The sequence below is a fragment of the Dasypus novemcinctus genome, chromosome 4, assembly GCF_030445035.2.
Source record: "Dasypus novemcinctus isolate mDasNov1 chromosome 4, mDasNov1.1.hap2, whole genome shotgun sequence".
NCBI lineage: Eukaryota > Metazoa > Chordata > Mammalia > Cingulata > Dasypodidae > Dasypus > Dasypus novemcinctus.
Window position 1 is genome coordinate 74,489,154 of NC_080676.1, and position 24,799 is coordinate 74,513,952.

The 24,799-nt window shown below is 39.9% G+C and overlaps 1 protein-coding gene across 1 annotated transcript in view; it reads left to right on the forward strand.

Annotated features, from left to right (window-relative positions):
* The window catches only part of SNX4 (sorting nexin 4), a 94,754-nt gene that overhangs the window by 20,960 nt on the left and 48,995 nt on the right, over window positions 1–24,799 (forward strand). Inside the window, exons 2-5 of the mRNA XM_004465821.4 lie at window positions 9,216–9,337; window positions 16,989–17,124; window positions 17,199–17,348; window positions 17,824–17,871. Coding sequence (XP_004465878.1) covers window positions 9,216–9,337; window positions 16,989–17,124; window positions 17,199–17,348; window positions 17,824–17,871 — 456 coding nt within the window. The remainder of the gene's footprint in view (window positions 1–9,215; window positions 9,338–16,988; window positions 17,125–17,198; window positions 17,349–17,823; window positions 17,872–24,799) is intronic.

Consider the following 24,799-nt stretch of genomic DNA (forward strand, 5'->3'; position numbering starts at 1 on the left):
GAAAATATGTCCCTGGTCTCATCTTCTAATTGTCAACTCAGTCCATCTGTAAATCTATTGATAGGTGTTCTTTTAACAGGTAAATTGTCAGTTGTATTACTCTTGCCAAAATTCTGTGCTTTAAAATTGACAGTATAGGCAATTTTTATCCTCTACCAACTTTGCTGGTATTATTGTTGTGACCCTCTTTTTTAAGATTTATTTTTTTATTTATCCCCGCCCCAGCAGTTGTCTGCTCTCTGTGTCTATTTGCTGTGTGTTCTTATTTGTCTGCTTCTATTCTTGTTGGCGGCCCGGGAAGCTGTGTTTCTTTTTATTGTGTTATCTTGCTGCATCAGCTTTCCATGTGCGTGGCGCCACTCCTGGGCAGGCTCACTTTCTTTCGTACTGGGCGGCTCTCCTTATGGGGCGCACTCCTTGTGCATGGGGCTCTCCTAGCGGGGGACACCTCTGCGTGGCAGGGCACTCCTTTCGCGCATCAGCACTGCGCATGGACCAGCCCACATAGGTCAAGGAGGCCCGGGGTTTGAACCACAGACCTCTCATGTAGTAGGTATATGCTCTATCCATTGAGCCAAGTTCACGTCCCTGTGACCCTCTTTTCATTGTCTAGTTTTTTTTTTCAAATTCTACTCAATTTATTCATTTTAAAAAAAATATTACATTCAAAAAATATGAGGTCCCCGTTCACCCCCACCGCCCCCACCCCACCACTCCCCCCACAGTAACACTCTCCCCCATCATCATGACACATCCAGTGCATCTGGTGAGTACATCTCTGGGCATCGCCGCACCCCATGTCCTGTGGTCCACACCATAGCCCACACTCTCCCACGTTCCATCCAGTGGGCCATGGGAGGACATACAATGTCCGGCAGTTGTCCCTGCAGCACCACCCAGGACAACTCCAAGTCCCGAAAATGCCTTCCTCCCATTCCCCGCACCCAGCAGCCACCATGACCACTTTTTCCACACCAATGACACGTTTTCTCGATTATTAACCACAATAGTTCATTAATAGGATATCATTAAGTCCACTCTAATCCTTACTGTATTCCTCCTTCCTGTGGACCTTGGCTTGGTTGTGTCCATTCCACATCTATGTCAAGAGGGTGCTTAGATTCCACATGGATACTGGATGCAATCCTCCTGCTTTCAGTTGTAGGCACTCTAGGCTCCATGGTGTGGTGGTTGACATTCTTCAACTTCATGTTAGCTGAATGGGGTAAGTCCAATAAATCAGAGTGTAGGAGCTGAAGTCTGTTGAGGCTCAGGGCCTGGCTATCATATTGTCAGTCCAGAGGTTCAAATCCCCTATATATATCTTAAACCCCAGCACCAATTACAATTCCAGTAAAGTAGCATGAAAGACTTGTGAAAAGAGATCCCATCTGAGTCCAGCTCCATCATGCAGAAACACCAGCTCCAAAGAACGGCCAACTGGCATGGCAGTGAACCCCATCTGCCATGATCATAGACCCTGTGGTCTCTTTAGCCCTCGAAAGGACCAGTACCTTTCGGTTGTATCTACTTTATCTGTCTCTGAGACTCTGCTCAGGTGTGCATAAGGGCAATCCTTCTGACAACCTCCAGACTCTTTTTTAGAGACTCATAGCCATATGAACTCATTTGTCCTTTCCATTTCCCCCTTACTTTAGGTCAAACAGCATTTTAAACTCCTGTTATTATATGTAGACAGGAATATTCTGCTGGTCCGCGTTGAACCTTTAATTCAAGGTCATTTTCTAGTTGCATCATCAGCTGGTACTTGGTAGTGATCCCTCGGTGCCAGGGAAGCTCATCCCTGGGGGTCATGTCCCACGCTGGGGGGAAGGCATTGCATTTACATGCTGAGTTTGGCTTCGAGACTGATTACATTTGAGTAACACGGAGGCTGTCAGGAGGGAACTGTTAGGCACAGTGCTGCTTTAGGCCTTGTTCTTATTTCAGGTGTATAGGCTCACAAGCATAGTCATTAGTATCAGGGGCTCACTTTTGGGCCCTCCATTGTCTAGTTTTTAATGATAGATTTTATGCTCCCGTTTCCCCCCCCCCCCCCAATAATTGGATAGCATGTCAGGGTAAATTTGTGACTCATGTACATTATGTTTTTGGCTGGGCCGATAATTTCCTTTATTAATTGCATGCTTTTAGAATTCAGGAGATTTTTCACTAGAGTAGATAGTGATAAATCACAGTACTTGACTGTGGGCTAAAATTATATTTTATTTGTATATCATAACTAATGACTTCATAATGCTGATATAGAGTGGTTTGTGCTTATGTAATTTCTTGAGCTTTCTTTTGGTTGAATGATTTCCTTCCATTTCTCTTACCTTTTCTATTAGTACATAAACATTTAACAGCTTATTCTTTACAAAAATGTTGCCTTTTTAGACCACTGAGTAATTTCTGTTTTTATGACTAGTAACTATTCCATTCCATTTTGTTGGCTCTTAGTTCTCTGTCCTTTTTCTTTATCTTCTTTGGTATTTTTTCTCAGCGTTTTAGGAGAGCTTCCTGAATGTGCCAATTTTTTTATCACTGATTTATTTATTTTTTGCATTGTCACATAGTTCTTTCTGGCCTTATAGCTTGTAGGTTTAATTTTCTGTGTAAAGTATCACCATGGATGTTACTGTAGCTTTTTCTTCTATCTTTTGGTGCACCTAATTTTCTATTTATATTTTTCCTTCACACACTATCCCCAATTATAATTTATCCTCATAAATAATTATAATATAAAATACAGCTTTCTGAATTAAAACCCACCCTTGAACTTTGAAAGTGAGCAAGGGACAAAAAAGCCAAAGCCCAGGAGAGTTACCACATGGCCTCACTTTATCTTCCTTATTTAGACACGTCTTTTAAAAAAAATCTATTAAGCAGTTTTATTGAATATTTTCACATACCATATCATCTATCCAAAGGGTAGATGAACAATGGCTTTTATTATAATCACAGTTTTGTGCATTCAACACCACAAAAATTTTTAGAACCATTTAATTACTGGAAAAGAAAAACTTCACACCCCTTAGCATGCCTTCCCCAGCCCTGCAAAATCACTAATCTAATTCCATCTTTATAAATTGATTTATATTTACATTTTATATAAATGGAATCCTACAATATGTTACCTAATATATTTAATTCATAGTAACACAATCATATAGTATTTATACTTTTCTGTCTGGCTTGCTTTACTCAATGTAATCTCCTCCAGGTTCATCCATGCTGTCATATGCTTTACAATTTCATTTCTTCTAATAGCTGCATAATATTCCACCATGTGAATATACCATAGTTTGTTTATGCACTCATTGGTTGATGGAAACCTGGATTGTTTCCAAGTTTTGGCAATCATGAATAATGCCAGTATGAACATTGGTGTGCAGATGTCTATTTTTGTCACTGCTCGCAGTTCTTCTGGGTGTAGACCCAGTAGTGAAAGGTCATGTGGCAAATCTGTATTCAACTTATTTAGGAACTGCCAAATGGTCCTCCACAGTGGCCATACCATTCTACATTCCTACCAACAGTGAATAAAGTGTTCCTATCTCTCCACATCTTCTCCAACACTTACAGTTCTCAGTCTTTTTATAGTGGCCATTCTGATAGGTGTGAAATGATATTTCATTGCAGTTTTGATTTGCATTTCCCTAATCATGAGTGATGTTGAACATTTTCATGTTTTTTTTAAAAATTGGGTTGTCTTTTTATTGTTGAGTTGTAACATCTCTTTATATATCATGGATATTAAACCCTTATCAGACATGTGATTTCCAAGTATTTCTCCCATTGAGTCAGCTACCTTTTCACTCTTTTGAGAAAGTCCTTTGAGGTGCAGCAGTGTTTAATTTTGAGAAGGTCCCATTTATCTATTTTTCCTTTTGTATAAATCTTTTGATATGCTCTTAGATTCGATTTGCAGATATTTTGTTTAGAACATTTGCCATCTATGTTCATTGGAGACATTGGTCTGTAATTTTATTTTCTTTTAGAGTTTTTATCTGGCTTTGGCAGGTGATGTTGGTGTCATAAAATGTGTTGGGTAATTTTCCCTCTTCAGTTTTTTGGAAGAATTTAAACAGGATTTGTGTTCATTCTTTTCAAAATACTTGGTAGAATTCACCTGCGAGGCCATCTAGTCCAGACTTTTCTTTGTTGGGAGATTTTTGATGATGATCAAATCGCTTTAAATGTGATTGGTTTATTAAGTTCTTGCATTTCTTGCAGTGTCAGTGTATGTTGTGTGTTTCTAGGAATTTGTTCATTTCATCTAGGTTGTCTAGTTTATTGGCATACAGTTTCTCATAATATCCTTTTATGATCCTGTTAATTTCTGTGGGGTTAGTCGTAACTTCCCCACTTTTGTTTTTGATCATATTTATTTGCATCTTCTCTCTTTTTTTTTCTCTGTTAGTCTTGCTAAGGGTTTGTTAATTTTAGTGATAATCTCAAAGAACCAGCTTTGGTTTCATTGATTTTCTCTATTGTTTGTGGATTTTTTTTCTCAATTTTATTTCTGCTCTAATCATTATGATTTCTTTCCTGTACTTGCTTTGGGATTGGTTTGCTGTTCTCTTTCTAGTTTCTCTAGTTGTTCAGTTAAATCTCGTTCTTTGTTTTTAATATAGGCCTTTAGGGCTGTAAATTTCCCTCTCAGTACTGCCTTTGCTGTATCCTATAAGTTCTGCTAAGTTGTGTTCTCATTGTCATTTGTCTTAACATATTTACTGATTTCACTTGCAGTTTCTTCTTTACCCACTGATTATTTAGGAATGTGTTTTTTAGTCTCCACACATTTGTGAATTTACCTCTTTTCTGTCTATTGTTGATTTCCAGTTTCATTCCATTATGGCCTGAGAAGGTGTTTTGTATAATTTCAGTCTTTTTATATTGATAATAGACCAATATGTGGTCTATTCTGAAGAAGGATTCATAGGCACTTGAGAGGAATATATAACCCGCTGAGTTGGGATACAATGTTCTGTATAGGTGTGTTAGGTCTAACTTGTTTAGCATATTGTTCAAGTTCTATTTCTTTGTTCTTCTGTCTAGTTGCTCTAGCAAACAATGTGAAAGGTGTGTTGACTTTTCCAACAATTATTGTAAAGATGTCTCTTTCTCCAGTTTTGCCAGAGTTTGACTCATGTGTTTGGGACACCCTGGTAAGGTGCATAGATAACTTATTTCTTCCTTGTGGCTTGTCCCTTTTATTAATGTAGAATGGCCTTCTGTATCTCATAACTTTTTGCCTTCTGTATCTCATAACCTTTTTGAATTTTTGCATTTAAAGCCTGTTTTGTCCAATATTAGTATTGCTACCTCTGCTGTTTTTTGGTTACTATTTGTTTGGAGTATCTTTTTCCAACCTTTCATTTCCAGCCAGTTTGTATCCCTGGGTCTAAGGTGAGTTTCTTGTAAGCAGCGTGTGGATGCTCATGTGTTTTTTTTTGTTGTTTTTTTTTTTAATCTATTCTGTCAGCCTGTATCTTTTAATTTTGGAGTTTAATCCATTTTCAATGATACTACTGTAAATGTATTATTTATCCACCATTTTATTTTTTGGTTTTGATATGTCATATCATATTTTTGTCTGTTTCCCTTTGGGTTATCCTTTCTGCTTTCTTCTATACTCTCCTCCAAGCCTCTCTCTCTTGTCTTTTTCTTTCACGCTTTATGGCTTCCTTTAATATTTCCTGCAAAGGTGGATTCTTTTTTACAAACTCTCTTAAAGAGTTTCTGATTGTTTGTGAATATTTTAAACTAACCTTCATACTTGAAGGGCAGTTTTGCTGGGGCAGGAATTCTCAGTTGACAGTTTTTCTCTTTCATATCCTAATTGTATCATACCACTGTCTTCTTGCCTCCATGGTTTCTGATGAATGTGATGCTTTGCTTCTCCCTTCCTGTTTTGAGAATTTTCTCTTTATCTTTCACATTTGACATTCTGAGTAGTATGTGTCTTGGAGTAGGTCTATTTGGATTTATTCTGATTGGGGTACACTGTACTGCTTGGGTATGTAAGTTCATTTCTTTTGTAAGAGTTGGAAATTTTCTGCTGTTATTTCCTCAAATACTCTTTCTGCCTCTTTTCTCTTCTTCTGGAACTCCTATGACATGTATGTTGTTGTGTCTCATGTTGTTATTTAACTCCCTGAACCCCTGCTCAATTTTTTCCATTCTTTTTTCTCTTCGATTTCAGTAGTTCTGTCTTCGATGTTATTCTTTCTTTTAACCTTTCAAGCCTGCTGTTGTATGCCTCTAATGTGTATGTGGGTTTTTTTGTTTGTTTGTTTTTTAGGTATTGGAACTGACCCTGGGACCTTCTGGAGTGGGAGAGAGGCAATCATTCTCTTGCGCCATCTCAACTCCCTGGTCTGCTGCGTCTCATTATTTCTCCTCTGTGTCTCTCTTTGTTGTGTCATCTTGCTGTGCCTGCTCTCCGTGTGAACCAGCATTCCTGTGTGGGGTAACACTCCTGCGCAGGGCAGCACTCCTGCGAGTACTCCACTGAGGCCAGCACTCTCCGTGGGCCAGCTCGCCACACAGGCCAGCTTGCCTTCACCAGGAGGCCCTGGGCATTGAACCTTGGACCTCCTATATGGTAGATGGGAGCGCAATTGCATGAGCCACATCTGCTTCCCTCTGATGTGTTTTTCATCTCAGCTGTTGTGTTTTTCATTTCCATGAGCTCTATTATTTTTCTATTCAGGATTTCAAATTCTTCTTTGTGCTCACTCAATATCTTCTTTTTTTTTTTTTTTTTTTTTTTTTTTAAAGATTTATTTATTTATTTAATTCACCCCCCCCCTCCCCTGGTTGTCTGTTCTTGGTGTCTGTTTGCTGCGTCTTGTTTCTTTGTCCGCTTTTGTTGTCGTCAGCGGCACGGGAAGTGTGGGCGGCGCCATTCCTGGGCAGGCTGCTCTTTCTTTTCACGCTGGGCGGTTTTCCTCACGGGTGCACTCCTTGCGCGTGGGGCTCCCGCACGCGGGGGACACCCTTGCGTGGCACGGCACTCCTTGCGTGCATCAGCGCTGCGCATGGCCAGCTCCACATGGGTCAAGGAGGCTCGGGGTTTGAACCGCGGACCTCCCATATGGTAGACGGACGCCCTAACCACTGGGCCAAAGTCCGTTTCCCTCAATATCTTCTTGATGTCATTTTTCTCATTAGCCATATTTTCTTTCAGTTGATTATTTTGATTTTGGAAATTTGTGTGTATTTCGTTAATTAGTTGCCTCAAATCCTGCATCTCTTCTGGAACTTTGATATATTGCTTTTCTTGGGCCATGTCTTCCATTTTCTTAGTATGGCTCATAATTTTTTGGTGATGTCTAAGCATCTGATTAGGATGATAGTTTAATCAGATGGTCAGTCTATTTCATAGGGTTTTAGTGGCAGGAGATTGTGTGTTACTGCTGTTCTTTGATTCTTGGTTCAACCTGGATTGTTAGTATTGTCTTCTGTTAGTTGCTCAAAACTAGGCTCTGTGCCCAGTAATGGGTTGCAGACCTGCTCTTAGAGCCTTGGGGAAGGTGGTTGTAAAGGCCGGAAAAAGCCTATCACTTACTTTTAATTTCATCATTTCATCACATGCACTTCCTTGGTTTGTCAGCAGATGTCGCTCTTTGGCAGCCCTCTCAGCTCAGTGCTTGGTTGGAGAGTGTTTGTTGCAACACTGACTGGATCAACTGTGATAGAGGTTCCTGCCTTGAGGCTAAGAGCTTCATAATTCAAACTTTTAGAGACAATTCTCTAGCTTTTACTAGCTGCGCAGGAGGGAGATAATTCCACCCCCCTCGGAGTCCTCTTACTAAGAGAGAGATTAGAAGGGCCGGATCACTTTAGTCCAGAGCTAGCTCCCAAGGCAAACAATGGGGCAGCCCCACCCAGCCTTGAAGAGCTATTGGGACACAGCAGACCGAATTTGTGGGTCCCACCTGGCTTGGAAGGGCTTCTGGGACACAGCAGACCAAATGTGAGCCGAAAGCTGAGTCATCCCCCAGCTGTGTCCCTCTCCCTTTCCTGGGGAGGTGTGTCCTCAGCAGTCCATCCCAGTCTGTAGAGAGGGAGATTGAGAAGGTGGAATCTGTTTAGTCTCCCCAGGCAAACAGTAGTGTGGCTCCACCCCGCCTGCAAGGGCTAGTGGGACACAGCAGACCAAATTTGTGAGTCAGAAGCAGAGTCAGCCTTAGGCTGTGTCCCTTTCTCTTTCCTTTCCTGGGGCAGTAGATCCATGGAGGCCCCTTTATCTGTAGCTGGCCTGGAGACCTAAGAATTCTGAAGTGCCTTTGGTGTGGGGAACAGTACCGGCATTAGCAGCTGCTGGTTTTAACTCACAGTTTTGCCGTTGTGGCTCATTTCCTTTGCCCCTTTTTCTTCTGGGCAGTGTCCAGCCTTCGCCTGGTGTCCTCAACTCTAGAAGATTTTTTCCCAGCTGTTTCAGCCTGTCCTCTAGGTATTATTTCTGGGAGAGAAGAGTGTCCCACGGACTAGTCTTTCTAGTCTGCCATCTTCCCAGGAGTCTGTAGACCCTTCTTTAGTGAAATATTTTCCACACATTCAGCCCATGAACAACCAGCAGTGTTTTTATTGTTCTTGTTGGTCCTTTAGTATGACCTGGGAATGAAATTCTAATGGGAAAACCAAATAGTTTGAACTTCTTAAATCCTGCTACTTTCATAAGGGGTGGAGCCTGTCAATCACTGCCATAAAGTTTCAGCAAATTTAAAATTGAATGGGACTCTTGATTTTTTAAAAATATTAAGCAACCTTCTGAAAAAAAAAAAACAGCTCTTGCTTTTGACATATGTGTAGTATTTTATTTTTGAGGAAAAGTTATTTGATTTGGGCTAAACAAAATTAGATAACAATATTGAGGATCATTCATCTATAAGCGTATTAAAATTTTTTTCTTATACTTTATAGATTTATTCTTGGTCAATTGTATGGAATGTATACATTTTAATAAATGTATGGTACCTATTAAAAATAGCTTCTGGAAAAGTTTAATGTGTGCTGATAGGCATGTCATTCACTGCTGTCATTTAGCAACTTCTAGCAACTCAAGAAATACAAGAAACTATCCTGATACGTACACCAATTTATATATCTATATATAATATAGATATTAAAAATGTGATTTTTTTCAGTACATTTTTCAAGGTTGTTGTGTTTTTTTTGCTGTTATTACATTTGTTTTTGTCCAGATGACAGAAAATAATTTTTGGTTGAAGAAAATGGAAATCAGTGTTTCAGAAGCAGAAAAGCGAACTGGAAGAAATGCCATGAACATGCAAGAAACATATACTGCTTACCTCATTGAAACAAGGTGAGAAATAGGTATAAATAGAAAGCTTTGGTAGCTATTGATGCAAATTCTGTTGTCTTGTCTTGTAAGGGATATGTTTTGTTTCTTTACTTTTTAACAGGTAAAATAAACAGGTGCCTCTTTTTGCTGTAGTACTCTTGGTAGCTGTATTCTAATGTCATTTGGGGGAGAGGAAAGATTAGTGAGCTACTTTCAAAAATATAACCAGTGATTTTTCTTCCTGCATTATTTTTGACTGCTTTTTACGTTGTATATAATGAACATGTATCAACATGTATTTTGATAAAATCCATTTCAGTTGTAATGAATACAGTTGTAATAAACAGTTGTGAATGAATATCCATTCATTTACATACCTCCACCCCTATCTGCCCTTTCACCCTACAATGGAGGATCATCACCTGGTGCCAGAAAATGTCTTTTCAGGTATGGAGCTCTCAGTTTCTATTTCAGAGGAATCAGATCTCTTTTTTTCTTCTCTGTACCTCCTTTCCCACAGTTTTTATCTTAAGCCCACCTAATACAACAAAGTCCTTGGGTTGCTGATAAAAATGTAAAACCAGCTTTTGATGAAGATAGCAATGCTGTGTCCTCAGACTCCCACCCCTGCCCTACTCTGAGCTTTCCTCACAACTTACTGTGGGTTATCACTGTCACTGAGCCAGAGCTTGGTCAGAGGAGGATGAAATTCAGAGGGAGACTGAGGTCGGCAAAGGTGTAGAAGAGAGTGCTGTTTGCTTAGCCAGAAAAATCATCCCAGAACTAGGGACAGAAAATGGCTGCCTGGCAGTAGCCACTAAACAATTATGACCATGAGGATAAAAGGATTCCATAAGGAAATCATGCCTGAAAGACTTAAGTTGATACTCCTCAACTCAAGGAATTTACACACCTGAGGATGCAAGGGTGCAGAAAGGTGGGTTGGGAGGAAGAGGAATTGATAGATTGAACATTGTATCCTGTTTCAGAAATAAACGTCTTAGACTTTCTTGAAGCTATTGCTGAAGCTACTAGAATTCTTTTGGTATCTGGAATATTACTTGACACATGTTGGTGGAGTTTGTGGTCTTAGGTACAATTCTTGTACAATTTTGTAAAAGGATAGCAGTTTCTCTTAGGGGCATATGAAGTGAACTTAGGTAGATGTGTTGCAGCAAAGGCCGGAGTTCTGAACCACAGAAAAAACCCAAGACAGCACTTGGAGAGGTGGAGGGACAGATTTATTAAGCGCAGGCCCAGAGGAGAGTAAATTTCCAAATTCTAAGCCCCGTTTTTCAGTTTTCATACGTTTATATAGGATTTTATGTGGGATCAGCATGACTTTTGCTCATTGGCTAATGCATTGCTAGGCGAAATTTTGCAAGCTGGGTTACAGAAGCAGAACACAGGTGCAAGGCCATGCTTTTGTGGGCTGATTTACAGAAGGGGGGGAGCAGGAACGAAGCAGGGGGCAGGAGTCATTCATTTGATACTCTCCTGCAAAGGCCATGTTCTCACAGGCTCATTTACAGAAGTGGGGGCAGGAGCGGCTCGTTAGATATTTTTGCAAGGTTATGCTTTTTATTTCTCAACAAGCGGAGATAGTGAGCAAAGGAGTCTCAGAATAGAGAATAAGACCTAAGTCATCTTAAAGGAGTTGGGAGTTAGAAGAAATTGACAGTGGAAAAAGTTGATTGAGCCTGGAGCTTTGGGCCTTAGGGTGAAAGAAAAAAGACAAGATCATGGAATAAAGAAATCAGGGGAAACGGACTTTGGCCCAGTGGTTAGGGCGTCCGTCTACCACATGGGAGGTCTGCGGTTCAAGCCCCGGGCCTCCTTGACCCATGTGGAGCTGGCCCATGCGCAGTGCTGATGCGCGCAAGGAGTGCCCTGCTGCGCAGGGGTGTCCCCCGCGTAGGGGAGCCCCACTCACAAGGAGTGCACCCATAAGGAGAGCCGCCCAGCGCGAAGGAGGGAGCAGCCTGCCAAGGAATGGCGCCGCCCACACTTCCCGTGCCGCTGACGACAACAGAAGCGGACAAAGAAACAAGACGCAGCAAAAAGACACAGAAAACAGACAACCGGGGGAGGGGAGGGGAATTAAATAAATAAAAAATAAATTAAAAAAAAAAAAAAGAAATCAGAACTCAGCAGACAGCTTTTTTTACCTCATAAAGAAAAAGTTCAAGGAATTAGAGTTGTTTTGCTTAGAGAAAGGCAAGGGAAGACTAATTTATTATTACTAGTTACAAACAGTTTATATGAAGAATTACTAATTCTTTTCTCTGCAGAGACTGAGTAATAGACTTAGTTAAAACAAATAAATATGACTGAACTTTTTGATAGCCAGTAGAATAAAATAATGTAATTAATAAATCAAGTTGATAACATAACCATTTTTAATGTGAATACTTTTTTATGAAAAAAAATTTTAACCCACCATTTTCATTTTCACCATTACCAAAAGTCACCAGTCTTGCCTTAATACTGAACCCTGTGACTTTTCACGGCTCTTTCCGTGTCTATAATTTTGTCCCAGATGGAAATTAAAATCTTTGTGAAGGTGGTTCAATCTGCATACAGTTCTGTAAACCCTCTTTATAAGTATAGTTTTCCTTCTTCCATTAAAAAGAAAAGAAAAAAACAAGAAAGAGTCTTGTACAAGAGAAAATGTACATATGATAGGAATTTTAGCAAATGAGAGAGGGGAGGTGGTTCTTTTAAATATTGGATCATGGTGTCTTTGTGTATGTACACATTTGTATTTCACAAATTCGTAAGCTGATTTTTATATTACAGTCTATGGAAAGTTTTTGTTTTTTGTTTAAGTTAGCCACTTAAAAACTAATAGTTTAGAAATGAATGTTAGCTCTAGCTTTCTGAGTAAACTCTTAAAATTAAAAAGGATATTAATTAGTATGTTCTTTTTTTCATCATCCATTTGGGCAATTAAATTAGCTGTTGGTTACTTTTACTGCTTGATTTGAATCTGGAATGATTTCTAATTGTTTATTCTTGACTTTGAAATGAAAATTGCTTTATTTCCCCCTTAGCTCAGTCTAGTTTTAAACTGGTAGTAAGACGTGACCATACTTGAGTAATATAACTAGCCTTTATAACAGTGGTTCTCCAACTTTAAAATGCATAGGCATTATCTGGAGAATTTGTTAAACTGAAGGTTTTTGTAATGGGATCCAGGAATTTAAATTTTTTAACCAAAGCTCCAGGTATTTTGGTATAGATGGACCATGAACCATAACATGAGAAATATTGTCTTTTGGCCTTGATTGTCTTATCTTTTTTTTTTTTTTAAGAACAAAGCAATTTTTTAAAAAAGATTTATTTATTTAATTCCCCCCCCCCCCCCCGGGTTGTCTGCTCTTGGTGTCTATTTGCTGCGTCTTGTCTCTTTGTCTGCTTCTGTTGTCGTCAGCGGCGCCATTCCTGGGCAGGCTGCTCTTTCTTTTCACGCTGGGTGGCTTTCCTCAGGGGCGCACTCCTTGCGCGTGGGACTCCCCCACGCGGGGGACACCCTTGCGTGGCACGGCACTCCTTGCGCGCATCAGCGCTGCACATGGCCAGCTCCACATGGGTCAGGGAGGCCCGGGGTTTGAACCGCGGACCTCCCATATGGTAGACGGACGCCCTAACCACTGGGCCAAAGTCCATTTCCCACCAATTTTATTGATACATATTAATAAAGCATTATAGTTCATCCAAAGTATATAACCAGTTGTATTTGGTATAATCAAATAGTTGTGCATTCATCATTTCAAACATTATTAGAGCATTTTCATTATTTCAATAATAAAAAAACAAAATTCTTTACCTCTCATTCTCTCTATGCTTCTCCTGCTGTACACAGCTGCTATTCTTGCACAATTATTTTTTAAGGTGTTTTATTGAGATATATTCATATACTATACTATCTGTCCAAAGTGTATAGTCAGTGGCTTTTAGTATAATCACAATGTTGTGCATTCCTCACCACAAAAAATTCTAGAACAATTTCATTACTCCAAAAAGAAAAGCTCCACACATCTTAGCAGTCCTTCCCCAGACCTACATAGCCACTACTCTAATTTCATCTTTATAAATTGATTTATGTTTACATTTTATATAAATGGAATCATACAATGTGTCCTACTTTGTGTCTGGTTTCTTTCACTTAGCATAATGGGTTTTTTTTTCTCTCTGATATTAACATCTTATAGTATTAAATAAATTTGTTCAGTTTCAAAGAAAAATGGTCTTATATATGCAGTTTTACCCATATTCATATTTCACATGCAGTTTTACTATGCTAAATAGTCCCATGTTACATTTTTTAGCTTTTCTTTGTTTTTTGAGGGGAGCGGGATTGAACCCAGGACCTCATACATGGGAAGCACACGCTTAACAATTGAGCTACATCCACTCCCAAATGAGAGTTGGTTTTTTGTTCGTTGTTTTTGTTTTTTGGAGGTACTAGGGATCAAACCTGGGACCCCGTGTATGGGAAGCAGATGCTCAACCACTTGAGCTACATCTGCTCCTCTAGCTTTCCTTTTAGTAATATACGTGACTTAGATTTTCTCTTTAAACCACTTTTATACCCACATAATAGTACTGCTGGCTACAAATATTACGTTGGACTTTCACCTTTTCTATTCATTTCCTTTTTCTTTTTAATAGTATTTTTTTTAAAAGATTGATTGATTGCTCTCCCCTTCTCCCCCCCCCACCCCAATTGTCTGTTCTCTGTCCATTTGCTCTATGTTCTTCTGTGTCCTCTTCTATTCTTGTCAGCGGCACCGGGAATCTTTGTCTCTTCTTTGTTGCGTCATCTTGCTGCGTCAGCTCTTCGTGTGTGTGGCGCCATTCCTGCGCTGGCTGCACTTTCTTCTGCTCTGGGCAGCTCTCCTTATGGGGTGCACTACTTGCACGTGAGGCTTCCCTACATGGGGGACACCCCTGTGTGGCACGGCATTCCTTGTGCTCATCAACACTGCGCGTGGGCCAGCTCGTCACGTGGGTCAAGGAGGCCCCGGGCTTGAACCATGGACCTCCCATGTGGCAGGCGGACACTGTAACCATTGAGCCAACTCCGCTTCCCTCTATTCATTCTGAAAATTCACACATCCTTTTTACCAGTTCTGCACAAGTTAGTCCTCAGCTTTCCATCCTCTAACCTCATCCTATTTTCTGGTGACTTATGTTCAAGTTATTAACTCTGTGATAAAATTTTTAAATTTTAAAATAGACAATTTGTCTTTTATTTTTCTTTAGGGTTTATTTTGTGCTTTTCCTACCTTAAATTCTTGTCTTCCCCATATCCTATAGGTAATCACTTTGAAAAATACTGCTTTTGAATAGATTATTTTGTAAATTTGTATCCCTAAGGTTAACTGACCTTCAGACAACCAGAACCACAGATATCCTCATTTATTCATGTAGAATTATTTCTGTAACTCATTTTTATGCAGACCATCTTGGACAATCTGAACATTATTGAGCCTTAATATTAACCAAAAGTTGAACTTGTATCAAAAAGTAGATAGGGGGAAGCAGCTATGGCTCAATCAATTGGGCTTCCGTCTACCATATGGGAAGCCCTGGTTTGCGTCCTGGGGCCTTCTTGTGAAGGCAGCTCACCCACACGCCGTGGAGAGCTGACTCAGCAAGGTGATGCAACAAAAAGGAAAATAAGTAAAAACACGGAAAAGTGCTCAGCAAATGGACACAGAGAGCAGACAACAAGCAAGCTGCAAGTGGGGGAGGGAAATAAATAAACAAATACAGACACACAGAAGAACGTACAGCGAATGGACACAGAGCAGAGAGCAAGTAAGATGCAAGGAGGGAATAAAAAAAAGGTAGGTAAGCTATATGATAAAATTAAAGAGGCCATTTAGTAATTGCGTATATTGGTATAGCTTAATCAGCTATGATTAAGGCTAAAGTCACTGGTTTTAATTTTCCCAGAGATTTTGTGTGTTCCTGTTTATAGACTACAAACACTTTTAGAATAGGTAATAGTTCTTTTAGACCTCTCAGACTAGGTAAGTGTGCCTCAATGACTTGCAGGCAGGCAGTATGTTATAATTACTTACTTTTTCTAACTTGTAAAACAGAGCTAATATTTTATTGCAAGGATTAAATTAAATGTTACATCTAAAACCAATTAAGTGCTCTTAAACATTTGTCAAACCATTGGATGAATGGGTAGCTTTGGGATCCAATGATTGTCTTCTCTGTAACTATTATCATATTCGTTAGTTTCTAATGATCTGCCTTAAGTGGCTTTTTTCTAGCAGTCTTGTAGGTATACTGCTTACAGGCTTTGTGTAGTTATTAGCATGATGTAGGTTCTCTAGTAATTATTTTGAATAATTTGATACTTTTAACCCAGATGATTTTTCGGCTAAAGTTGAGAATCTGAATTGGAATAATATTAGTCATAGCTAATGTTTAGATAAAGTCTTTAAAATAAATGATAATTTAATCCTATATTTTTACCATGGGAGTCATTTATGCATTTTAGATTTCATATTTTGTTTCCTTTTTATTTATAGGTAATGAATAAGTATAGTGGCAAATTCAATATATAAATAATACAAAGATCAGGCATCTGTTTTGTGCCAAGCATGACATGTATACTTTCTCATGACTTGACTTTATTCTAAGACTGATTTAGCTTTGTGCCTTTGTGTCCTGATGTACAAAATGCACATTTGGTATGGAAGGCTTTGGAAGCAGATGGATCTGAGTGTCCTGTGCACAGCGCTTTGTGATTATAGGCAGAGCATATATATGTCAGCCAAAGGGTTGCTGATGCAAAATACCAGAAATCTGTTGGCTTTTATAAAGGGTATTTATTTGGGGTAGAAGCTTACAGTTACCAGGCCATGAAACAGTAAGTTACTTCCCTCACCAAAGTCTGTTGTCACGTGTTGGAACAAGATGGCTGCCAACATCTGCAAGGATTCAGGCTTCCTCTTTCTTCAAGAGGCCCATTGTCCCAGCTTTTTCCAACATCAGCTGTAGGCTGGGATAAATATCGTCTCTCCTTGGGCTCATTTCTCTCCAGGCTTAGCTGCCCTTCTCTCTTCACAAGGCTAGCTGTAAACTAACAGGCATACAGCCCATCTCTCCTCCTGGGGCCTCTGCTTCATCTGATAGAGCCTTCTCTCGTCACATGTCTGCTTCTCTGTGTATTTACTTCCTGGCTCCAGCATTTCAACTTCCACTAACTGCTCTGCCTTGATGTTTTCTCTGTGAATTCCCTCCTACCAAGGGAGTGGGGACTCAATGTCCTACTGATGTGGCCCAATCAAAGCCTTAATCATAATTTAATCAAGTAAGAGTGAAACCTCTGAATCCAATCCAATATAATATACCCAGAGGAATAGACCAGTTTATAAACATAATCTAGTATCTGTTTTTGGAATTCATAAATAATATCAAACTGCCACAGTATACTACACTGCTGCTTCCTCATCTGTAAAATGGTTCACAGGGTTGTTATAAGGATTAAAAAAGATAATACATGAAAAGTGATTTACTCAATCAATGCCTGGTTCGTAAGTATTCAGTAAATAGTTAAACATTTTAAAGGAAATTTTAAAGGAAATTGTTTATATGTGTATCTATTTATATATTTTTTCAAATAAAATATTCTATTTATTTTCAGGTCAGTTGAACATATTGATGGTCAGAGTGTCCTAACAGACTCACTATGGAGGCGGTATAGTGAATTTGAGTTGTTGAGAAACTACCTTTTAGTTTACTATCCACATATTGTTGTGCCACCTCTTCCAGAAAAAAGGGTAAGAAGTGAAATGGTGGTAATTTCGAAGTATTTAGCATTGAGACGATGCTTAATGATTGTTTATTTACCTAGGCAGAATTTGTTTGGCATAAACTCTCTGCTGACAACATGGATCCAGATTTTGTGGAAAGACGACGGATTGGTTTAGAAAACTTTCTCTTGAGAGTTGCTTCACATCCCATCCTTTGTAGAGATAAAATCTTCTATTTGTTTTTAACACAGGTATTTTCCTTTTATTCTTTTTTTAAAAATTCATTTGACTGGAATTTTTTTTTCATGGGAATAGAATGCTTTATTGTTGAGGACCTTTTGGAAATATTTTTGTGTTTTTAATTTATATGTATTTCATTGTTCTTTTTATTTTAATTTTCAGAATTAGTGGACTATATTGTTTTGGCTACAATTTTCATGTGTATAGATACTAAGGACACTTTGAATCTTCTTGAATGATATCAAAATTCATTTTCAGTTCCTAGAAGCCCAAATCTGTAAAATCTTGGGTTCTACCTTTTGATAATTTTTTGGAATCTGGATTGAATGTTTAATTTTAAGTGAAAAGAATTCTCTTTTTAACCTCTCTCTCTCTCATCTCCCCTGAAATAAGAACAGAATGATAATGTATTTAATTAATTTGATTTGGAATATTCCTTCTGGGTTGTTTTGTTTTACAATAGTGATTTCTAAAATTTAATTTTAGGAAGGTAACTGGAAAGAGACTGTGAATGAAACTGGGTTTCAGCTAAAGGTAAGAATATTTCTGTGAAATAATCTGCCATGTTCCTTACAGTTCCCAGCACAGTGCCATGCATTTAGTGAGTACTTGGTATTTATATTAAATGAGTATTGGAAATAGGCTTTCTATCTAATATTATTGATAAGGTTTTCATATAAATGCTACAATTCAGTTTTGACTTGTGCATTTAGTTCCATTTAATTAAATGTGTGAATTTAATTCCATTGGGATAAAACATTTAGAAACATTCATTTGGATACAAACCATGGATTTTTCTCATAGTGTATTCATATTATACTTTGCATCTTTTTTTCCCTTCCCTTTGTCCTTGCCATTGTCACCCTATTTCTGCTTTCCACAGTTGCTACTCTTTATCAGATATGAAAGATACTTCTGAAGAATCAGCTTGGGTTTTTTAATTGCTAGCCATGCTTCCTCTGTCTGCTGGGGCATGGTGACCAGTTTTAAATGGGTATAGGAGTCATTTTGATTTAACATCTGTGAGTGATACAGGCTTATTAATTTTTAGATAGCTTTTAAATTTTAGTTATTAGAACTAGTGTTTGGGAATGAGATTGGGGAAAGAGGATAGCTGGCACATAGCCTGTAGAAGATGGATTGGATTATCTGAAAATCGAGGAGCCTAGGGTGGTGAGATGGCCACCGTAACTCCCCTCTGCTGGCCATATCTTTCCCAAATATAATATAACACAGGTCGTTGCAGTATTTTGAAAGTTTTCATCTCTTCATCCTGGGCGATCTCTCTTTAGTAGTTGGTATCACAGGATTATTTTAACTTTCCAGGTAGCTCTATTCTCATTTTGGATATCTTCCAAAAGAATAAAAGGTTTCTTTATTTTGAATAGCAAAATACAACATCAAATGATAAAATATATAATATAGTATAAATCGATAAACTATTCACAAGATAGTACAGTACCAGAAGTTCCAGTAGATCTTGGCAATAAGTACTAAAATGTGTTCACAATAATTTAAAAACACTTCTTAGAGATGGTGGTGGCTGGCTGGCTGGCTGAGACCTGGCGCTTGTTCCCACACATGCTGGGATGGCCTGGGTCTCATGATGCACTGTGCTGACAGACGCCCAGGTGGTGCCTGGGCCCCACGGGCTGGCACAGCGGGCCAGTTCCCAGATACTTGTAGGATCAGTGGCTGATCCTGTTATAGATTGTCCTGGGGCAGACTGTCTATTGTGGCTCACTGGGTCTGTGGCTGGCGCTGGTGGATGGAGACCAGATATTCGACACTGATCCTGGGATTCTCCAGCGTCCAAGCCAGTTCTCTAGGATGACCTTCATCCTCACTGACGTGGACTCAAATCCTCAGCAGTTCTGGAGCGCAGGATCTCTGTCTTTGGAAGTGACAAATTCTTTGAGGACATTTTATAGCTAGAGAAAGTTTGTCTTCCCCCCGTCCCACCTGCATCTTGAGTTGCAGAGACCCCCCCATAGGTAGTATTTTGTCCATGGACGTAAATGTGTATATGCTGGAGCAAGTGGAACTTATTGACCTTGGAGATCAGGGGGGTGCTGACATGGTCTGACCCTGTGAAGTTCCTTCATCTACCCCCTAGACGTCTTAGGAGGAGGAGGGTCCTTGAGAGGGAAGGCGATTCTCCCACAACTACTCAGCAGCAAGGGTAGATGGCTTTCTAGAGTGCTGAGCCTGCCAGTGCCCATGTCAGACAGGACCACGTCCCAGATGTCCTCCTTGTCTGCTAACTCCCCTGTCAACCTGGGTAGCCCAAACCTGAGTGACGGTGCAGTGGACATGTCCTTGGCACCGTGAGATGAGGAGGAGGATGGGGGTGATAAAAGGGCAGAGCCCAGGGCTTGTAGCTAACAGTGGGCCCCTACTGATGGACTGACTGGGTGGAGCTAGCCATTCTCCACGTGGGGACCCTGGGCCCACCTGGCCTCTTGGGGAGTCACCAGATCTATTTGCCGTAGGTACCAGAAGAAAGGAGGGATGTACCTCTCAGAATTAATCCTCTCCTGCTTTTTTTTTTTAATTTATTCTGATTTATTTCTCTCCCCTTCCCCCGCCCAACCCCTTCCCCCCACTTTGTCTGCTCTCTGTGTCCATTTGTTGCACGTTTTTTGTTCACTTCTGTTGTTGTGAGCGGCACAGGAATCTGTGTTTCTTTTTGTTGCTTCATCTTGTATGTCAGCTCTCCGTGTGTGCAGCACCATTCCTGGGCAGGCTGAACTTTCTTTTGTGCTAGGTGGCTCTCCTTACAGGGCACACTCCTTGGGTGTGGGGCTCTCATACGCGGGGGGCACCCCTGCGTGGCACAGCACTCCTTGCGTGCATCAGCACTCCTTTTGGGCCAGCTGCACACAGGTCAAGGAGGCCTGGGGTTTGAACCGCGGACCTCCCATGTGGTAGACAGATGCCCTATCCACTGGGTCAAATCCGCTTCCCCCTCTCCTGATTTATTCCTAACTTTTCCTGTTGTAAGCCTCCCACCAGTTTTTGACTTAATCTTCAGGTAGGGCTTGCAAGCAAAGAGATGAAAGATAAGATAGGACAAGATGCCCTTGCTTTTCTCAGCAGTCTTCTCTCCTCCAAACTATCCTACAGTCTTCAATAGACTCTTCTTTTTTTTTTTTTTTTTTTTAAAGATTTATTTATTTATTTAATTCCCCCCCTCCCCCGGTTGTCTGTTCTTGGTGTCCATTTGCTGCGTCTTGTTTCTTTGTCCGCTTCTGTTGTTGTCAGTGGCATGGGAAGTGTGGGCGGCGCCATTCCTGGGCAGGCTGCACTTTTCTTTTCACGCAGGGCGGCTTTCCTCACGGGCGCACTCCCACGCGGGGGACACCCTTGCGTGGCACGGCACTCCTTGCGTGCATCAGCACTGTGCATGGCCAGCTCCATACGGGTCAAGGAGGCCCGGGGTTTGAACCGCGGACCTCCCATATGGTAGACGGACGCCCTAACCACTGGGCCAAAGTCCGTTTCCCCCAATAGACTCTTCTTAAAGCTTAGTGTCTAAACGAATGTAAACTCCTTAGCTTTCCCACTGAGCTGGTCCTCCAGCCATCCTGACTCCTTACATCCTTTTTGGAACCGGGAGTGATATAAATAATAAATAATACACACACATAAAAAAAACACAAAAAACACCCCTTAGAGATTTATGCATTGGTATATAACTATTTGAAATTCAGCATTAAAAAAACTAGAAAATGTTTTCCTGCAAAGAAAACTTAAGTATTTAATTCTTTCATAAAATGATATGTTATAAATATTTTGTTGGCAGATACACATGAAAAAATTAGAATTTTCATGGCTGTAAAGCATCACTTTATATATTTTAGGCAATGCTGGAATTTTACTTTAAACTCAAAACTTTAAAAGTAGATTGAGGAAGTGGACTTGGCCCATTGGATAGGGCATCCGCTTACTGCATGGAAGGTCCGTGGTTCAAACCCCGGGCCTCCTTGACCCGTGTGGAGCTGGCCCGTGTGCAGTGCTGATGCGCGCAAGGAGTGCCCTGCCACGCAGGGGTGTCCCCTGCGTAGGGGAGCCCCACGTGCAAGGAGTGTGCCCTGTAAGGAGAGCTGCCCAGTGCGAAAGAAAGTGCAGCCTGCCCAAGAATGGTGCCACACATACGGAGAGCTGACACAACAAGATGACACAACAAAAAGAAACACAGATTCCTTGTGCCACTGATAAGGATAGAAACAGTCACAGAAGAACACACAGCAAATGGACACAGAGAGCAGACAACTAGGGTGGGAGGAAGGGGAGAGAAATAAATAAAAAATAAATCTTTAAAAAGTAGATTTATATTGCTTTGATAAGACTTTCTGAAAAATATTCTCAGATATGTTAGGAGCTAATAATAAGAAAAAAGATAAAACTAAAACAATCTATTTTTTTAAAAGTTTTCTTTATATAATAGAAAATAAAATGTTTAATTATTGATTTAATGATTAATTAGTTTAGTCCCTAATTATTTTTTAAAATTAATTAATTTATCTTCCCTTCCCCCCCCCCACCCTGGTTGTCTGTTCTCTGTGTCTATTTGCCGTGTCTTCTTTGTCCGCTTCTGTTGTTGTCAGCGGCACGGGAATCTGTGTTTCTTTTTGTTGCGTCATCTTGTTGTATCAGTTCTCCGTGTGTGTGGCACCATTCCTGGGCAGGCTGCACTATCTTTCACGCTGGGTGGCTCTCCTTACGGGATGCACGTGGGGCTCCCCTACCCGGGGGATACCTCTGTGTGGCACGGCAGGGCACGGCACGGCACGGCACTCCTTGCGCGCATCAGCACTGCGCATAGGCCAGCTCCACATGGGTCAAGGAGGCCTGGAGTTTGAATCGCGGACCTCCCATGTGTTAGACGGACGACCTAACCACTGGGCCAAGTCTGCCGCCAGTCCCTAATTATGGTTTGTCTTTGAATCCAGTTTTTGGTGGTAACTTTTGTGATCTTGAGAAAACATTGAGTTTCTCCATCCATAGAGAATATTCTGTTTACAGAGAGCTTTGAATCTTGTGGCAATGTGTTATTTAAGTATTTAGATATGGTGTTTCATATTTGGATAACTTTATGGTAAAAACTTGTATTATACTTTTATGAAGTCTTTGAATGGTACTACTTAATATATAGTATTAATAATTTGAAGAGACAGACTTTTAATGAAGTAGACCAGAAATAAAATATTGGAGAGATTTGGGGAACCTGGATGTCATGCTGCATTCTTTATTTTGTTGTAGCTGTTTCTTGTGTTAAGTCCTTACTTGCATCAAAGAAATGAGACCTTTTTGGACAGCCTGACATACGTAAATATGTTTGTGACATACATATAATCACATCTCACTTATCTGGAGGTCATGTACTTGGCAATCATAACTAACTTCATCACAGTTGAAAGCTGGAATTTAAGCAAAAGTGACTTCTAAGACGTTCAAGTGGATGTAGTAACAAGGCTTACTACTACTCAGGAAGACTTTGGTCCTCCAGATATGACCCACTTAATTTTATCGTAGATATCATTCAAACAAACCTGTAATATTAAAAACAGAAAAATTTAAACCTCTAAAAGTAAGTACCACTGGACGCAGGCACACTGTGACAGTGGTGAAAATGGACAGCTGAGCTGATAGCAAAGGAGGAGATAACTGTGAAGAGAGCCTGACACTGGGTATGGGGAGCCTGGAGCCAAGATCCCCACAGCTGTCAAGTTTCTAGGGCTTCACAGCATTACAGATGGGCTTACTATCAATTGTTCATTGTGGTTACTTTGAGACCTCAAGAAGAGTTTGAATTATGCTTACTATGTACTCTCTTTTTTTTTTTTTTTTTTTTTCCCTGAGATACCAGGACCTTGTATGTGGGTCACTCAACCTCGACCCTGACTTGGGTTCATTTTTATGTTTGTTTTGCTTGTTGTTTGTTTCTGTTTTTCTTTAGAAGCACCAGGAACCAAACCTGGGACCTTCCATGTGGGAAGCAGGCACCCATCCGCCTGAGCCACCTCTGCTCCTGCTGTGTACTCAATAAAGTATGGGCAGGGTGCTATGTACATCTCAGTAATCAGGACTGTTTGTTAGAAATACAGATTCCTTTGGGAATCAGAATGCCTGGTTGCTCTGAAGTGATAGCGAAGAATGTTTTTAGAAAGATTGTGAAAAATATGTTAAAAAACAAAACAAAACCCATTGCAGTTTCTTATTGGAATAACATAGTCACCATCATCACCATCATCATTTATTCTTTTCATATGCTTACTGACTGCTAAACGCTGTACTATTAATTACATTGTTTTTTAATGTATATTATCTCATCTAATGCTTAGTATTGCCTGAATACCTTTGAGATTAGTCAATATTATTCCCATTTTGTAGATGTACAACTCTAGAAAGCAACTTACCAAGGTCACAAACTTAGAAGTCACAGAGGCTGACTGAATGTACTGGAGGAGAGCGTGAACTGCAGGGTAAATTATTATCTGTGTAGTGCAGCAGTGCCCCAAAATGTGTTCACTGAGTGCGATGAGTTGAGTGTGCCACAATGATGGGGGAGGTTGTTGGTGTTGGAGGAGTGGGGTGGGGTGGTGGGGGGGATACAGGAACCTCATATATTTTAATTAACTTTTTTTGTGTGAAGTATATGTCTTCAAAAAAAATACAATTTACAAAAACGATGTGGTGGGGAGTGGGTTATATGGGAACCTCTTATGTGTTTTGTTTTTTCATGTTTTTTAATGTAACATTCCTTGTGATCTATTAACTTTAATTAAAAAAATTTTTTTTCCTGTTTAAAAAAAAAAGTAGTTGTGAAGGCTGAATTCAGGTCTAGGTCTGTCTAACCTAAAGCTCTTTATTACCATCCCATATTACCTCTCTTTTCCCTTATGTAATTAGTGTATGTTAAGCTGTTTGCTAAAGGAAGTGTTGTTATGAGCTATATTTCCATGAAAATGAGATTCTCAGTCATACCAAATGTTTATATTTTATAAGGATATTTGATGTTGGCTCTTAGATCTGTCATTCTCTTAATTTAAAATGGAGGCACATTATTAGGAATGTAATTAACACCACTGAATTGTATATTTGAAAGTGGTTAAAATGGGAAATTTTAGGTTTTATATATGTTACCAGAATAAAAATAAAAATAAAAATGTAAAAAACCTTAGGACTGTACAACGTGGTGAATCCTAATGTAGAATATGGACTATTGTTAATAGTGTAATTGTAAAAACTTTGTTTTTTCATCTGTGAGAAGGCACCCCACTAATTCAAAGTTTTAATAGTAGGAAAGTTGTGTGTGTGAGGGTATGTGTGTTTTAGTCGTCTAACTATCCAAACAAATACCGTACAATGGGTTGGCTTAACAGGAATTTATTGGATCACAGTTTCAGGGGCTTCCTTTCTCCTGGGTGGGTATCTTTTAACTGGCAATTTTTGGGGT